Here is a 19,698-nt window from a genome sequence, read left to right on the forward strand (position 1 = left end):
CCCGCCATCATCTGCAGTGATGCAGAACACATCAGTGGCTGGTGGGCAAAGCCGATGGAAAACAGGCCAGGGCCCCAGCAGCCCTCCAGGTGACCATGAACAGGAAGGTGAAGGCAGAGAGAAAGAGAGGCCGGCCTCCAAAGAGCTATTTATCTCGGGTGACCTCCACAGGAGGTCATCAGACTGCATCCTGATTGACAGGCTAAACTCAACCCATCTCTTCTGACAGATACCATGTTGGCACAAAAAACTTAATTAGTACAAGAAGACACTGTTAAAAAGCTGGCTTGCTTTTTGCTGGATCTGGATCCTGCATCTGGCTTGTTGACTGCCAGTTCTTTGGATTTAACCAATAGCCTGCTAATACTGATAGTCACCAGCAGCCTGCCAGCTTACCTGTCGAGCTTGGGTTCATTCACCTCTGCAACTACAACTTTAAATTCATTTGCCACTGTAGCCAGAAGTCTGCCATGTCCCTGCCAATCTGGGTTCATCAGACCTTGCAGTTACATGAGTCAGCAGAAGCTTCCAGCCTAACAGCTGAACTTGGAGATTGCCAAACTCTAAAACTGTGTGACACTTGTCCTTGATATAAGCCACACACACACACACACACACACACACACACACACACACACACACACTTCATCAGGCTAACTAAGAAGGTGTTATGCTCTGGAGTAGGGAATTTCTCAAGAATACTACTTAAAACACAGACTGAATATTATGTTCTACTGATGCTGTATGAGTTAACAAGAGTTCATACTGAAAGAAAATTAGAGGGAAAGGAAGGAGGACACTAAAATATGTTAAATTTAATTCAAAACATCAATAATATACTTATTCAGTTCTTTAATACACTTGGACTTGATATGTAATGTCACTACTTTAGGAGTATAAATAAACTAAGCAAAACTGTCTGCATACTGAGAGCTTATTTAAATTTTAAAATCTCTGAAAGATTCTGCTGTCAGTTTTCTCATGGGAATATTCAGATATGTGCAGGTTCTCACAGGAAGTAATAAAAGATTTTTTAGGTTAAATAGCATTTTTCTTCTACGTGTGGCACTGCTATTAGTATAAAGTATAGCAAGTCTACTTTTAGAGTTTATTAAGCATGAAAACATTAACTTTCTTCTATTGCTGGTACTTCCATATGAAATCGGTCAAGCCATAAACTGTAATCATTAAATAAAGCAAATATTTTAATTACACATGTTATTATACTAATTTATCCCAAAGTTATTGGATATATCTTGAAAAAAAAGATATTTATCCATGTTCCATTTGCCTATGACTCCATACTGTAAGATGAGGAAAAATTCATTTTTAGACATAACTTTTTCTAGGAGTTTCAATAAATTTGAACACTAAAAATATACAGATATATTTCTGCATTAATTTTACACATCCTATTTTATTTTACTCTTCTCAAAATTTAAGGAAAAACCACTTTAGTTCTCAAGAAACGTGATATAAAATAGAACCGGGAATCTATGTCTCTAGTTTTCTACCTATTCTATACTCCAGAAAACAAAACCAACTGCCATGGAGTTATTTCAACTCACTGGTGACCCTACTGAACAGAAGAGAACTGTCCCGCAGGACTTTTTGAGGCCGTAAAGTTTTACAAAAGGAGACTGCAACATCTTTTCCAAGGAAGAGCTAATAGGCAAGAACTATCAACAATTTGTTTGCTTCATAGGGCTGTAGTCCCTGCACAACCAGGGTTCATATCCCATGGGAGGTGGGCAGAATCGCTTCATGGTAATGAGAAAAATTAGCAGAAAGAAAGTATTATAAAAGCAGCCATACACCACTAGAAAGTACAATACTAACAGCCATTAAAGTGAAATGGTTCATAGTCAAATACATAGTCAAATACAAAGTTATGTCTAAAAATGAATTTTTTCTCATCTTACGTTATGGAATCATAGGCAAATGGAACATGGTTAAATATCTTTTTTTTCAAGATATATCCAATAACTTTGGGATAAATTAGTATAATAACATGTGTAATTAAAATACAACATCTAACATGTTTTAATAACTGTAAAATCGTTAAGGGTGAGTAAATGGTACTTCCAACCTGGATTTTTAAGTCCTTAACAAGTTGGCAGTTATAAAGGTCTTAAATGGAAGAATAAAGGCAGAGTTTAGTGAATGTCCACTATAATTACTGATGCCAATCCTGTGCTTAAAGTACTTCAGCTTAATAAATATAACATTGCTTACTAATAATGTTTTAAAGGAATATAACCCCCAAATATCTGAAGGACAAATCTTACAACTTGTCACAGGGCCAGATGAGTAATCAATCTTTATTTCAAAATTAATTTCCTTTGGATCCATTAACAAAAATTAAGGCAGCAGAGAAAAGTTTGAGTGACTGAAATAAGAGATGGAACCCTAAGTATTCAAAGGAAAAGAATGTGGATTACTTCTGTGCTCCTAAGACAATAATCAAATCTATGCCTTTGTATACATGTAAAGCAATTTTTGCAGGAGGCCAATTTTTTTTAGCATTAACTGTTCTCAAAATATGACAGTTTATTTTTCAAAGATTGGGATACAAAAGATATATAGAAAATATATAACTATATAGAAGTACAACTGAAGTCCATTTATTATTTAATATAATCATTTAAATATATTTTCACATTCATACTTTTTATTGTTTTTATGTAGAGGATGGAGCTTTTGTTTGGTTATGCTAAAATAATTTTTCTTACCAAATTAACTACTTCTCAAATTCCATTTAAAATAATAAAAGCTAACATATAGAACATTTTCTATAAGTCCAGGCACTATTCTAAGTTCCTTACATATATTAACTCGTTTTATTCTCTAAAGAGCCCAAGGTATATGATATTATTACCTCTTTTTTAGAAACAGGAAAGAGAAGTATTAAGAGGTTAATTTAATCAAAGTCATATAGCTCGTTAGTCATAGAATGAGGCCTTAAATCCAGACTGCTTGATTCCAGAGTCTGACCTCTTCTGACCATTTTCTTAAATTTAGTTTGATCTCCTATTTTTGAATTCTTAGAAAGTAGTTAACTTGCTGCTGACTGAAATGCATTGGAAAAGAAAAAAAGCAAAATATCAATGACTTTATTTAAATTGTTTTCTAACCACTTTAGGGTTGGTTAGGTTTCTAACCACTTTTCTATTTTCCCTTTAATTAAGAATAAGCACAACTGACTTTGTCAGTCAAATTAGTATGTCACTTACCATGTGTAAATCAGGCAACATAAGAAAAAGTGTCACTTCACTCTCATTGCTTCATGGTACTCTTTTGCAGTATTTATTTATGTGATTATGCAAATCATCTGGGAGGCTTTTCGCTCACAGTATCCATCCAAATGTTTCCCCAGTGCCTTCCTCCCTAACATCCTTCAGATCTGGGTCTCCTACCCATGAGGCTAGATGACAGGGCCCCTTCCCTCCCCTCTCTTTATAAGACTCCAAAAGTCTCAGCTGCCACCAAGCCCCCTGGCTGGTCCTTCTTTGACCTAACATGAACACTGTCATCAAAATGGTCTTTCTGCCATTTCAATTCCAAGATAAATACCCAAGATGAAAAGTGCTGTGTCATAACTCTAGGACAAAGCAAAAACTCTCCATATTGACACGAAAATGTCCTTTATGAGCTGGTTCTATGTGTTCTAGAGAAGTGAAGCTAGCTGGTTCTGAAACCTTTTCTTCTTTGAAAATATGATGAAGGCCATGAATACTCCCCTCAGAAAAATGCAAAAAAATCCGTAAATGCCTTTAAGGTTTATTATCAAATTCTTGTCTAAACACAATTCTCTTTCATCATTTTCTAAAATCTTTTTTTTATAACATGATGAGAGAAAAGATCACATCAGTCTGTATCACTATGAATTCTCAGAGAACATGGACTTAATATTAATATTTCTGTTGGCCCATCAGCCCTGGAAAACACTTAATATAATGATGTGCAATAATAATTTGCTAAAGGAGTTAGTCCATAAATAGTTCCTAATAAACAGAATAGGAAGTATAATCTTGTATATTAAAATGTTTTCCCACTGATTTCTACTTGAGGTGATTTGCTATAGAGAAGAAAATATATTTCTCTTGCACTTAGATAAACCAAAACTTCCTTTCAGTACAGTATATTACACTCTTATTGCTTGAGGCATTAAGACCAAAAGGGAAAAAGAATAAAAAAAGACCAAAAGGGAAAGAGAAGCGTTAGATAGTTGTAGAGGATGAATCAGTTTGAGGAATGTCAGTTATCTTGAGTAAACATCAGGAATGAAAATATGAACATGGCCATCAAATAATGTCCTTGATTTGTATTACTGAGCATGAGATGTAGTTACTATCGGTTCTCCTGGGGAAATGCTTCAGAATTTGTATTATTTATTCATTCTTCCCCTAACTGTATACTGAATGCCTTCTACATATCTTCCTTTATAAGAAATGTTAAATAAATTCATCTAAATAATGGTATGATCCAATAATGGGGGAAAGATACCACAGAAATAAACCAGTGAAAGTGAGGTTTGGAAAGAACAGATTCCAATCCATGTCCCACCAATGGCTATCTGAGGAACCTTAGTTAAGTTATTGAAACTCCATGGATATCATTGTCCTTCTTTTTAAAATGAAAAGATAATATTTTGAAAACTTGTAAAGATTACATGAGAGAGCTTAAATAAAAGGTCTATCAATGCCTGACAACCACTGTTGTAGTAGTAGTCTTAATAGTAATTTGCAATTATGAATAGTGGTAGTCTTAATAGTAATTTGCAATTATGAATAACAGTTTAAAATTTTATAATTAAATAAGTACAATATAAATATGGGAGAAGAAATGTGTTTAAAAATAAGTATAGTTAATTTATAAAAAGAAAAGGTCAGTATGAACTACAATATCCAAGAAAGGTTTCATGGATCAGGAAGGAACTAAGAAGGGCATTAAAGGAGAGAAAAACAAGAGTCCATAAAGAAAGAACGCAATCAATAAAGGTTTGGGATCCGGAGAAGCTTGGGATACTTGGAGCCTGTGGCAGAATTTTCTGAACTCAGGCCAACATTTAAGAAAGAAATGAAAGAGGAAAAAAACGTGAAATGATTATATCCTCTATACTCAATCAGAAAATACTGTAAAAATATATGCCTTACTATTATGTAATTGATCAAAATGTCTTCTTAAAATAAAAAAATTTTTTAGTTATTATACAGAATAATAACTGTAAAGATATCAGCTAAAGTAAACTAAAAGAGAAAACATTCTAAACACAAGAAATATCTTTTTCTTAATGCCATTGTTTTTAGGAAATTGGGGGGGTGGGATATCTAAAGATATTAGGTATGCTTTGAAAATTAAGTTTTCAAACAAAAATACAGCCAAAAGAAATACAAAGGCATTCAAAAGGAAAATATTTCCCCAATATCTCAAAAAGAACTAGCAACAGAAAAAGAAATATGAAAATAGTACACATAAAAAGAAAAAATGTGGATGGGTTAACAAATTTATAACATGTGATCTAATAATAGGAAAGATATTCTATTATGTAATTATATATTTCTCACAAACACTCTGAACTGGCTTTGAAAATATGAGGGAGGATTCTAAGTTATTAAAATCTTATATCCCCATCTACTTATTTAATCTCTCAAGAGAAGTGTTAACCTATTAAAACTCTAGGAATTAATGTAAAAATTGAATATTTTATCATTTCAACTCACACATAACACACTGATAATTTAAGAAAATTTTCATTTCAATTATCTCATTTGTCAAAAAAACTGAAGATTTTTTTATAATCTTCAAATGGAAAACTGAAAAAAAATAGTTTATGAAGATGAGTATTAATATTTAAATGTAGCAAAATTAAAATGTGGCAAAGTGATATTTTAATTGTATTTACTGTACAATAAACTTGAAATTAATCGCTATACTTTTTAAAAGCCAGACCTGAAATTAACCATGAATTTAATCTTTTAAATTCATGTTTATTATGTTTTAGTTGATGTTTAGTTTAATAGGAATATGAATATCCTCTACTATCATGCCAATTGCTTTTCAGTCTTTTAAAGATGAGATTCTTGTAACTCATCAATAATGTTTTGAAGACTCTCCAATGTGAAATATATATACTATGTACAGTGTTATGGGTGCTATACTATCTTTTCAAATATACATATAGTTTTTTAAAGTGTAGTATTTAAACCAGACATAGATTTGAAGTTGGTCTGCTCATGGATTTAAAGATGCCCTTCAATAACTCAGAAGCCCTGTGGGCACTATGGTTACATAACTCCATTGCTAACTACAAGATATTCGAACTCACCAGGCACTCCTCCAAATAAAGATGGAGCAATGAGCTTCCTTAAAGATTTCAGCCTTGAAAACCCTATATGAAAATTCTACTCTGTCTAAAAGTAACAGCTTTGGGTTTGATTCAATAGCCAAATAAGCTCTCAGAGGTAAAACACTTATTAGATGGAGACCATTGATTCAAAAGTCAATTTAGAAAGGAAATCTATTCACATTTGCTTAGGGCTTCATAATTTACTCTATAGGGTTTACACACCAACCCTGGAAGGTGTAGAGGGAAAGTAGAAAAGTTATCATTTTACAGATAAGAAGATCAAAATCTAGAGAAGCTAAGAAAGAGTTAACACCTACATATTATTATGGTAGGATCCCTTTTAAACAACAGACCCCCATAGTACTTATTTATTACTAATGTTTTTGATCATTTATAACTTATTCATATGGAGATGCAAGAGCAGTATAAAATGTGGCTACAAACCATTTTGAGGGTATCGAGAGAAATGGCAGAATGAGCCTCACCATGGCACAGAGATAAGCCCACTGAAAAATTTTCATTCCCAATTTTTAAACTTCCATTTTGTGCTCATTTGTAAACTAGTAATGAGCATTTTGTGCTTGCTTGTCATTAGTCTAGTTGTAATAAGTCTAGTTGTCTAGTTGATCATTCAGGTAAATGCTTTAAAATGTATTAACACCATTCATTACTCAGCTAAAGATAAGTTTGCAATTTTTAGAACAATGAATGGGGTAAGATGTAAAGTATTGGAAATATTAACTAAAGGGCCCTTGAAGGCCTAAGAAAAGAAAGCTTAGGAAAAACTGGAGGTGGAACAATGGTTTTAAAGCATATTCTTTAGGATTTAAACATCTCTATTTTTTTAAGGTGATATATTAAAATGATGTTTCTTTTTTGTCAGTCTCATTCTAAAGAACCATTTTTTAAAAGACAACAAATTGACAGAGTGATGAAATAAAATGCTTACAGGTTTGTATCTCAGTGCATCTCTGTAGGATCCAAACAAAGCAGCCTGTGCCCTAAGGAAGGCCCTAGCTACTCCATCACCCGTAGCTGTAGACTGCTTCTTCAGTTTATTTTTCAAGGCCGAGACCTGCATGACAGAGAGGAACAGTTAAATTAACACCTCAGAAATTGGTACAGCGAGGTACGAACCCAATCAGCAGGCAAACCACAGTGTCTGCAGGTCAGCCAAAAACTCATCCTCCTCCCTGATAGCTTATCTTTTTAACTGCACAGAGCACCTGCTGGTCTGTTAATTGAAACGAAAGCAGGAGATGAGAGTAATGTGCTAATGCAAATTGGTTTATGCTCTCTTTTTTTTCCCAAGGCCTCTTGACATAAATAAGCTTTAATTATTTTAAAGGAAACTGCTTGTGAGCCACTTTTCTGCAGATTTTTAGCAATTACAACATGTGTCTACTTGTTTTTGAGATGCAGCCGGTTGGACATCTTTCATTTCTGCTACGTAAGATGCTTTGTCACAGGTCCTCCAGGATCACTTACCATTTAATTTTATTTTGGGGAAGCCTAATTTGCATATGCACTTTCTCCAGTCATTTGTTGAATAGCTTTTCACCACATTAGATTTTTTTAAAGCTAAAAGGTAGGGGAAACCTACCATGAATCAAGGCTATAGTAGGAAAATTTGATACACTGTTGCACAGAACTGCAGGACAGTTTTCTAACACAGGTGTTCACATTGCCATTCCTGAATGAAGGGAAAGAGGCTCCAAGGTGTACATTAATTTGTTTTCACTCTTTGGTTAAGAAGTGGCAGAACTCTCCTTTGAACTTGGCTCTGTCCTGTTTTTCCCACTACTGCTCACTAGGCTTGAGTTCAGTGTCATTGCCTTGTGAACAGGTTGAGTCAGAACCATCCAACGTACCAGAGAAGGAAACACTGCCTGTTCCTATGCCACCCTAACAACTGTCAACCAGTAATTAGATCAAAATGAATACTTTTAAACCAAATAAACCCGTCTCTAGGAATTCACCAAATTAAAACGGCATTTGTTTGTTACAGCTGTTCATACTTTAGCATCACATTTAATGTATTATAAAGAATGCAAATTATTTACTAATAGCCCCTATTAGGAGATGTGATATGATCTTACACATTCAACTCATTTGACTAATTTACTTAAATATGGTGATTTTCATGTCCACTATCCATCAATGCTTAACCTATGAACATGTTAAGTCAGCAAAAATTTTGTTTCTTATGGGGAAACAAAACCTGATGGGACAAGTTCTGCTTGGATAACATGTTCACATCCTTATAAAACTGCCAAAGAACAAAATAACATCATTCTTCCTTTAGATATATATATATGCAAAGAGGAATATTTTTATTTCTTTGTGCACTTTCTTGACTACTCTTGTAGATGATGATTGTAATTGAAGTGTCAACCTAATTAACAACTAAACTTTGAGTAATGCTAATGAGAAATGAACACAGCATCAGAGGAAAGACCAGCTCTACAGGTGATAAATCTTCACAGTAGTGACATTTTCCAGTGTAAAGTCAGAGTTACTGTGATCTGATCAAAGAAAGAGACCCCCATTGGGTCCAATTATAGCCATAGTTTTGAAAAAATTATTGAGTTATGATGTCCATAATCTATGCAGAAAGGTCTTTGCAATATAGGTCTTCTCCCCATAGCTGTGATCTTTTCCATTTATATCCAAGTCCATAGATTAAGATAAAAGTGGGGAGGGAGGGGGAAAATGAGCAACTGATATTAAGGGCTAAAGTAGAAGACGAATGTTTTGAGAATGATGAGGGCAACAAATGTACATATGTGCTTGATACAATGGATGTATGTATGGATTGTGATAAGAATTGTACGAGCCCCCAATAAAATAATTTTTTTTAAAGTTTAGAGCCTTATTCATTTAGTCCACAAGTGCATAAACCAGGATTCATTTTAGATGGAGTTATTGTTGAAATCTAACTTTATTAAATGTACATTTTTTAGGAAATCAACAGATTCAAAGCAGTAAATACTGCTAATCGTGCAAAAATAAACATTCTAACTTAATGCCACATATCCTCAAGTTTACAATAATATGTTTTAATGGTTTGAAATGTCTTTAGGGAAAAACCAACATGATTAAATATCAATACTTTCATTTCTTGCAAACAGAAGAGGTTTATAATGAAAGGACAGTGGTTCTAGTCTTTCCAAGAAAGATATTTGTGTTTTTTAAATATTTTACTTTAAAAAATAAAGGCAGAATAAAGTCCCTCATAATTTCACCAAGGAAAATGGCTAAATCATGAAATTGATGATCTAATACTCCACAAATCAATGACACAGTATTCTTAAAGCAATGATAACACATATGCTCATCGAATGGAGGCAAAGCAGCACAGTTCTTTAGCTGTTATTCCCTAAGATCCTGACTGCTTAGTCATTGCTGCCTGAATTATGCTACAGGATTAATCACACTGCCCCCAAGCCCTTCCTTAAAAAGATAAAAAATGTGTGGCCTTCATTTCAAAAATCAGTCAGTCATTGATAGTTCCTGTGCTCCCAGGTGTGAATTAACTATTTGGTTACAAGGCAGTAGACCTCTGATTTCCACCTACCTCCGCTCAGCTTTTTCCACTATCACTTGCTAGGTTTGAATTCAGTGCCATTGCCTTGAGAACTACTAATTAGATCAAAATGTTAATATTTTTAAACCAAAGAAAAACATTTCTAGGATTTTACCAAATTTAACAAACATTTTGATTTGTTATAATTTCTTATATTTTAGCATCCCATTTAGTATCTCTCATAGAATTCATATTATTTATCAATAGTCCTTACTTAGATGAATACTTGTAAGTGAAATGCACTCCTACTATATACCCTTCTCTTTTAAGGGAGAACAGATGTGATATGTTCCTATGCATTCAACCCACTCTTCATCAATATTTAACAAGGGTGCGTAGAAAACAAGTTTTAAAAGAACTTGTGGAACTGAAAAGTGGGAGAAGGGAGACATCAGACAGTGTAAGACATGACAAAATGATAATTTATAAATTATCAAGGGTTCGTGAGGGAGGGAGGGGAAAAATGAGGAGCTGATACCAAGGGCTAAGGTAGAAAGAAAATGTTTTGAGAATGATGATGGCAACATATGTACAAATGTGCTTGACACATGGATGGATGCAAGGATTGTGATAAGAGCTGAACGAGCCCCCAATAAAATGATTGTTTAAAAAAAGAACTTGCGGATGGATGTGTAGGGAGAAAAAAGGAAACTTGTTCTCAAACTGCCCTATCCAATATGGTACACCTTAGTGCCACTAGCCCTACACAAGCATTTGAAATAGGACTGCTCCAAGCTAAGATTTGTTGTAAACGAAAAACACAAACTAGATTTTAAAGGCTTAGTACAACAAATAAGTACAATAGCTGAGCAGTTTTTACAATGATTACATGTTGACTATTTTGAATATATTTGTTCAAATAAAATATTTTATTAAAAGTAATCTCATACTTTTTTCATCTCACCCATTACTATTAGGAAATTTTTCATTACTTTTCTTGATCATATTTCATGTTATTGTATAATGTTATCGCACATAAGCAAACTGCCTCATTTTATGCATACATGTGATTTAAAAGTAGCTTAAAAAGAAATATTCTTAGATTTTTCACTTGCCATTAATTTTATTTGTGTAATCTACATTAAACAAGCTTTTACTTGACCTAATCTGTTGGGCTTTGACTGCCAGTAGATCTGAGGTTGTTCCTGTTTTGCAGAGAGCAAAAGGGCAACTCTGTTTGGTATTTTTATATGCTGAAGTGGATGCTCAAAAGTAGCCTACAAAAATCCAATGGTTCTCTGTCAATCAGGCTCATACATAATATTATTAGTCTAATATAAAATAATAGTGTCAACCTTGCTGTTTTCTGGCCCTCAGATCACTGGAGAAAATGATCATCAGTTGCCACTGCCCTTTGCAGTGTTAATTAGCTTTTAGCAGTTTTCATCTCTAAAAACAGTACTGTCTCTTCTGTACTTTTTCAATTCTTGTTCTGGGAAATATCATCTTCTGCTTTAGTTTCTAAACTTCTAAGTTGAGTCATAAATAAATGCATATCTTCCTTTGAAATACTACAACTTAATACTCACACATATTTCTGAATTCAGAAAGCATTTGGAACTTTGGTCACATGGTTTATTTACTAGAAAATTCTGATCGATACTAAAAAAGTATCAAATGTTTTCTCTTTATCTGCTTTAATGTAAACTATTCTCAAACTCCTCCAATGGCTAAAATTTACTTCAGTACTGATTTTTATTTTATTTTACTTTATTTTTTGACTGATTTTTATTTTTATAATTTTCATTCTGTAAAAAATATTTCTGCCTAATTAGATATTGCAATTGATAAAAAAATTAAGCCATGCAAAGGAACTTCAGAAATAAATTTCCTTTTTCTTATCAACTGTTTAGATTCTTTTCATATAAAGAGAATGCACTGCCTCTAAGGAGCCCTGGGGAGGAATTATGACCTGGGGTTTAGCACATTGGGAGTGCACAGCAAGGTGAACACTAGCACCACCAATTCTCCACTTTCACCCTATAGCGCAAAAATGACTATGAATAAAAAGAGGGAATTACATGAGTAAACACCGAAAATAGGTATAAATTAAAGTAGTGGCAGTCACATGCACGCAGCCTGAGTAATGAAGTAATTACAGTAACTAGGAGTGAGTCAGGAAGAGCAAGCATATTAGGAGGTTGAGATTTAAAAAAGTAACAGAATTTTTTTTGTTACTTTACTTTTAGATGTGTCTTCAAAAGGGGAGAGGGAAAGAAAAAAGGAAGATGATAAACTACTAAATCCAGAAATTTAATTTTTTTTTTTTAGGGTTACAAAAAGAAAACATCAGGGTAAAGAAAAGGAAATATAAGTAAGTGTTCAGATTAATACTTAGATAATATACACTTCCAGAAACACTCTTCTGATTTTAAACAAGTCCTTTTAAATAACTACACTGTTCTCAACAAACTATATACCTTGAGAAAAATGTAATGCTTCAAATAATCATTTGCTTTAAAACAGTTATAAAGTTGAAGTATTTTATTCTCCAATAAAACCAGTTATGTCTACCATATGAATTAGATACTAAAATCTCTACACTTCTTTAATCCTTTTAATGTTCAGTTTTCTAAGAAACAAAATAAACTCTTCCTTCCTAATATAATTTCCCAGCATGATTTTAATGGAGTTAATCCTTTAACGCTTATTAAATGAAAAGCATAAAATATGCTCACGTAATTAAGCTTTTGTGACATTGTTTCTTTGTATATTTAAATTACTAATCAAAACCTAACTAATACAATACTCTATAATGAATTTCCTTTTAGAGAGATCTTATAGCTAAACTGCCCCCTCCCCCCGAAAAAACATGTCACGCCAGTGCTACTATAATATCAATAGTTTGCATCGATGACATATTTAGAGAAGAAACCTGGAGTTTCTCAACACTTCACCCTTTCTTATTCTCCATACGGAATACATCACAAAATTCTCCTGTTTCTAATATGAACAGACTTCAAATCTGTCTACCTTTCTAAGTCTGTGCAACTACTCGGATTCAAGCAACCACTCTCTCTCAGCTATACTATTCCAAATGCCTCCCACTGATCTTCCTTCATTTTTTACCCACAATAATCTTTAGGGTTCAGATATGATCACCCTATTCTACTGCTAAAATCTGCAATGAATTTTCAATAAAATCCAAATGTCCTTAACAAGAACTACAGGTCTAATCTCACCTGCTTGTCTCTACCGGCTGATTTTGCATACCGCACTCTTATTCATCCAGTCCACACAGGAAACCTGCTTACCTTTTCTTGAATTCACCACTTCTCAATAGGAGAATCTTTGTACATGTTATTTCTCCTCCCTTTCCTACCTCATTTAGCAAGCTCATACTCATAATCCAGGCCACTTCTGCAAAGACAGTTCCTAACAATTGAGTTAGACTCAACCACACAGGCTGGTCTTCGTACACTGTCGAGAACGGCACCTCAGCTTGGCTAAGAATTTCACTTCAGCTTAATTAGCGAAAACAGTTACTTCTCCCCTTGTTGGTAAAAGAAATCCTAAATTGTGACTTGGGATATGGTTAACCTAGCTAGAAACTCTATTTCGAATGCTCCTTCCCTTGGTGTGACCACTGGCTGGGTTCAGGCAAATAGCATGAGCTGAAGCAAGGTGTGACATTTTCACACCACACTCCTAAAGCAGATATGGCTGCCCTTTCCTCCTTTGCTCTTTTTCTCCTGGGACAACGTAGACAAAGAGTACTAGGGCAATTAACTTAAACCTGGAAATGTATTGAGGATGGTGGTTTCCCATAACACTGGATTATTTTTTTAACTGTTATTGAGGAAAGAAATATGTTTCTATTTTCTAATTTGCTCTAAGACTGGATTTTGTTTTAAACTTTTCTGTGACAGTTCTAAAAAGAGAGACTAAACAGGTAATACCATGATAAATGGAGATAAGATTGAAGTTGTCAAGGATTTCATCTTGCTTGGATCCACAATCAAGAGATCAAAGGAAACATCGAACTGGGTAAACCTGCTGCACAAGATCTCTTTAAAGTGATAAAATTAGGAATATTACTTTGAGGAATAAGGTGCACTGGCCCACGCCAGGGTATTTTCAATCACCTCATATGCATATGAATTTGGACATTAAATAAAGAAAATGAAAGTAAAAATTGATGCATTTGAATTATGGTACTGGTTTAGAATACTAAATATGCCATGGACTGTCATAACTGTCTTGGAGAAGTACAACCAGATGCTTCTTAGCGGCAAGGAGGCGAGACTTTGTCTCACATACTTTGGACATGTTGGCAGATGAGACCAGTCCCTGGAGAAGCATATCAGGATACTCCCTTAAAGTGGAGGACTCATGAAAAAGAAGAAAGCCTTTGACAAGACAGATTGACACAGTGGCTGCAATAATGAGCCAAAACATAAGAACAATTTTGAGGATGGCACAGGACTAGGAGGTTGACACAAGTTCTATTGACACAAGGTTGCTATGAGCCAGAACAGATTTGAGGGCACTTAACAATAACAAAATCTATAAAGTAGTCTGTGCTCTTTTATGTCACATATAAGGGAAATAAATAGTACAAAGGATTTATATGTAGTGTATAAATATACCAAATTTTATTGCAAATAATGCATTCAAAATTAGCTTTGTATGCTTATGAAAATAGGTTGTCGTTGACCGACCACCCCACGAAAAAAAAGCACAACACATACATTATTTGCATAAAAACTTGGTAACACAAAAAGAAATTCCTTAATGCGTCTATAATTTCTCATACTAGTGTGCCTAAAATCCAATTTTCAAAGCAACAGACTTGGTGTCAGGGTCCTGCCAGGCTAAAGAAAAATTATCTCATCAGGCTTCCTGTCTTTATTTACTATTCTGTTGAAGAGAAGAACACTTGAGCTCTCAGGAGTCAATGAACTACTACATGAAACAGTTACACCACAGAAACACTAATGTTTTGGTTTTCTGCATCACTGTGCCAAGAACAGCCTCACTGTACCTACCACATGTTTCCCTAAATTAGGACTTCTGTTGTGGCATGGCCTCCTCTCCTTTTTCTTCATAGCATTTGTCTCAATTTGTAACACCAAGTAGGTGTTTAATATGATGTGCGCACCATATCATTAGAGGAATTTTTATATTTCTCACCACTCTATACCCAGCACCTAACATAGAACAAGCATGTAATTGGTACTCAATAACGATAAGCTAAAAGAGTGAGTGAATGAAGAAGTTAACAGCTTGTCCCGAGTACACTTTTACATTTATTACTTCAGTGTACTGAATCAGACACTTTGTGCTAGGGCCCAGGTACATAATACTTCTAAACATTTACCAGGTCACTCTGTTCTCTAACAGCCAGATATGGGAACAATGATCATCAAAAGGAGTCCTGGTGGTGGAGTGGGTTACACGTTGGGCTGCTAACTACAAGGTCAATGGTTTAATACGACCAGTTGCTCTGGAGGTCAAAAAGAGTAGACTCTCTCAGAAGCCCTGGAGAGCAGTTCTATTCTGTCTTATGTGGTTGCTATAAGTTGGATCAGATTCTGGGACACTGAGCTTGGTTTTGTTTTTATTATAGAAAAAGAGACCTGGTACTGTGTTGAGCATTAGACTCTTAACCACAAGGTCAGTAGTTCAAAACTGCCAGCACTTCCATGGAGGAAAATGGAAGCCATATGCTCTAAACAGATTTACAGCCTCCGAAACCCTGTGTACACTTGCTAGGAGTCCAAATCAACTCAGTAATTCAGGGGATTGGTTTTAGTTTACAACAGACCATGTATTCACCATATCACATATACCCTGCTTTAATATACAAGTCAAGTATTTGGTTTTAAAAGGTAAAAACAGGTTTTTATCTTTTTTTGTTTTTATTACTAGCAACAAAAAGAGAAACTCATGCTTTTTAACATAAAGCAATATCAAAAGACATCCAGAGAAGAGCCGAGAAATTTACGTGGAAGGGAAAAGGCACGAGGCGGCCAAGGCACTTCACTAGCACGTAAAGCACACCAGTCACAAATGCTGAATCAATGTTGGGATAAGAAAGCAGAAATGCAAAACAGGGAGTGGTAAAAGTCTGGGTCATTGTTAGTAAGTAGGAGAGATCTTCTATTTTTCAGTTGAGAGAAAATGACCTAATTTTCAGAAATGTTTGGAAGCCTACTTGAGATGTGAGTATTGTTTTCAACTGGACTGGTCTCTTTTCTTTTGCATTGCAAGTTTATATAAAAATAGCAACACCCCTAACAGTTTACTTAAAAACAAACAAGCAAAAATACTTTTCAAATTATCAATTCTCTAAACATAACTATTTAAAAGGATGTTGGCTTACAGGTTTCTTCCTTTACCAATGAGAACCAGGTAAAAACATCCTTCTAAGATGTTCCAGAAGGTAACAGTAAACAGGGGCTTTAGAAACAATGCATATTACAACAGATAAAGCAAGTACAATTGTAGGTGGTATACTGGTGTGGTGTATTGATCAATACTCAAGAAGTAGATGTCTGAAATGGAACAGGTGGGATTACATTTCTTTCAAAGATGAATAAAACGGTTATCTTTCTAACTTCGCCACGATACAGAAGTTTGTTAAGTAGTTCACTCACATAGGCTATAAGGATTATAGCACAGCTGTGACAAATCCAGACATAATATATACTAATATATAACATATACTAAGACAATTTAATGTGTTAAACTTTCATGTTAGGTTAGGGAAAATATTCAATATTTACATGGTTTTTGTTTGTTTCATTGTTTAGGCACTTTATTTAAAAGAAGAGCTGATATAAAAATTCTCTGATAAAGCCTACTCCTTTCCAAGCTTATTTCCAAATTAATGAAGTCACTGGAAGGTACGTGACCAAAAATTCTTAACGTTTTGGGGTGTTCTCTAGTTCTTTAGGCTTTTAATGATTGCTGGAAATTCAGAGCAATGTGTGTGTTCCCTTTGCATATCACAGTAAAACCATCACTCCATTCCTGCATGAGATACTTGAAAGTCTCATTGTAACAGGAATCGCATTCTCAGGGAGACCATGTTATAATGAAGCCTTTTCATTGCTTTAGGAATTAAATATGCTTCACTCTACAACCTAGTGTGGTCCACAGTGAATTGTACAACAACCCATGAATACACTATATTTTCGACACGAATTCATAGTGGGAAATAGAATAACTTTTTTCTAGTGGTATTATATACAAGGTGAAAATTGGTTTCAAAACAGTGCTGAAAATCTTAATTTAAATTAAATTGGCTATGTTGCTTTTCATTTAATATCAGAATGGAGGATAAATTACTACAGTAAAACTTTTTAAGAGTTACTCATTACACGTTGTATATCATAATAAAATAAGAGGAGGCATGATCTCCCAATATTCAGGGCACAGGTGGGCACAGGTGGAGAAGCCAAAGAACGAACGCTTCAGATGAACCACTAATGTTGTACTTTCTGCATGCTTTCATTTTTGTTTCTAAAAGAGGAATAAGAAATACTGACCTAACTTAGCCCATATTAGCATCTAGTAAACTAAAATTATTTTAAAATGTTTAAGAAATATTTGGGGGTAGGGAGAACTCTTTGAAATGTTCATGAAACATGGAATTGAAAGATAATGGCAACTTCCACAAACTTTTTGAAGTCCCCTCATACATCAAAATTTACTTTTTGATTGAAATTAATATTATAATGTGTGTAACTTTTTCAAAAGTCAATTCCAATTGGCTGTATCTATGAGAACTAGTTAATAATTGTCTTAATATTCATATGGGAACATTTTAAAAACTTACTATAATTCTAATTAAAAGCTTAGTTTTCCAGTAAGTGTGCATTTATTATTTGTAAAATAATAATAATTCTCCAAATTACTTCTTAAAATGTTCATGAGTAAAAAATTAAAATGAGCATCAATATCTCAGAAATACAAAATTTTAAACTACTATGATTCTCTAAAGTAAGTTTTCTTAAACTAAAATGAACTGATTTGAAATTTTAATATTGAATTCACCTGACTTTTCCCCACACTCATAAACAGAACACCATACCCTCCAATAACATTGCTGCATTTAGTTCTAAAATCTGTTTGTATTTCAACACGCTCACACATGTTGAAGGCATCTACTTGGCACAGCTAAAAACTATAAGACAATATTTTAATGTATCTACTGCCTTTAAAGGTTATTCAACGTAATAATCAATATCGTTAAATTTTCTCACAATGAAATGTTTGTTTAATTTTCTTTTAATGATGCAAATCAATAGTGAAATGATGAAATCGGCATACAAGTGTTCTTGTCAGAAGACAGGAAGAGAGTTTTTTTCCTGTCCCATAAGTAAAACAAAGGATTCCTGAAAGCTTTGCCCTGATTTATTTTTCCAATTTTAAATACCTTAAGAGTAGCGGAACTGCTACTGGCATGGTAGTATTTCTAACAGTCAATAAATCTAAAATATTATGTGTGAATATTGGAATGAAGCCATTAAGAAGATTACAGCATGCAACACAGCAGAGGGTCCACAGGAAAAAAGACCTAGTAATTCAGGACAACTGTGACCACTGACCTTTGAACAGCCAAGACCACTGGTCAATCGGACACAATAATAGAGTGCACATGCCTAGAAAGTCACCTAGCCTGTAAGTATAATTTAAATGCTCTGGTGAATGATTTTAAAAGGCCTCCATTTAGATCTCAGGTAATCTATTAAACAATCAGAAAACACCAACAGTAATATTTTCAGGCCTCGATTATACTTTATTCAATGTACACACATACAAAAAACTTATGATTATTGGCCATTTTAATATGTCTCGTTTAACACTTACAACTGTAGAAAGCATGACGCGATGCTTTAGCAGACTTCTCCAGAACTACAACCTGGTTTTGGTGCTGTCTCAAGTAATTACCAACAATTCTTTTGGAAAATGACTAGCACTTTAAAGCACCTCATACTTTCAATAAATGGTCCCAGCTTCACTTTAGAGTTATCACAATTTGTTTATTCTCCAAATTTATCAGTAAGTTTGTGGCCCTTAATATCAAGCACCTATACCATCACACACACACACACACACACACACACACTATATATATATAACACTGTGCAATGTTCTTTCCATTTACACGGTTAAAAAGTTGGTGGTAAAATTGAATAAATTATGAAAAATTTCCCAGAACTTTCTGAAGCCCCTTCATATACATAATATTTTAGTAAAATTTAATTATACTATTTCTTATTCATAAGCGGTTTCATTTTATATATCTAGACTACTGTTCTTTTTTTGCATACTGTTTTTTTCTCTGACAGCTAAATAAATGTTTTAATCAGCAAAGTAATTCTACTTGGAAAATAGTACTTCTCAATTAATAATGTCACCTATCCAAAATATGAAATTTGAAACTTTTTTAATCAAAGAAAAAAAAACTATCAATGTGCTGACTATAAAATTTAATATCATAAACCTTACAGCCAAATTTATATTTCTTATATGTTCCTTTTCCCTTCTTCTTAATTATTTGTTTTAAATAAATAAACAAGTCTTCCTCCTTATGGTATCGACAATAGAAAATACATGAACACATGGAATACATTCTTAAAAGTTGGTACTCTACCTCCACTAATTATTTCTATATCCAGTGAAGAAGACTTTGATGGATTTTTAAATGAATAACTCTAATCATCTCTAGCCGCTTCTGCAAAATTTTTATAATGAGGCAATCTAGTTATAATGAGCTAAAAAGATATTATAATTGTTCACTGGCCTGAGTTTG

At 33.9% G+C, this 19,698-nt stretch overlaps 1 protein-coding gene across 1 annotated transcript in view; it reads right to left on the minus strand.

Moving 5' to 3' along the window:
• Window positions 1–19,698, minus strand: part of DENND1B (DENN domain containing 1B) — a 224,582-nt gene that overhangs the window by 100,056 nt on the left and 104,828 nt on the right. The window contains exon 13 of the mRNA XM_045298174.1: window positions 7,299–7,424. Within this exon, the coding sequence (XP_045154109.1) occupies window positions 7,299–7,424 (126 nt within the window). The remainder of the gene's footprint in view (window positions 1–7,298; window positions 7,425–19,698) is intronic.

The sequence above is a fragment of the Echinops telfairi genome, unplaced genomic scaffold (assembly GCF_000313985.2).
Source record: "Echinops telfairi isolate 266 unplaced genomic scaffold, ASM31398v2 ScPeMD7_7424;HRSCAF=8462, whole genome shotgun sequence".
NCBI classification, from domain to species: domain Eukaryota; kingdom Metazoa; phylum Chordata; class Mammalia; order Afrosoricida; family Tenrecidae; genus Echinops; species Echinops telfairi.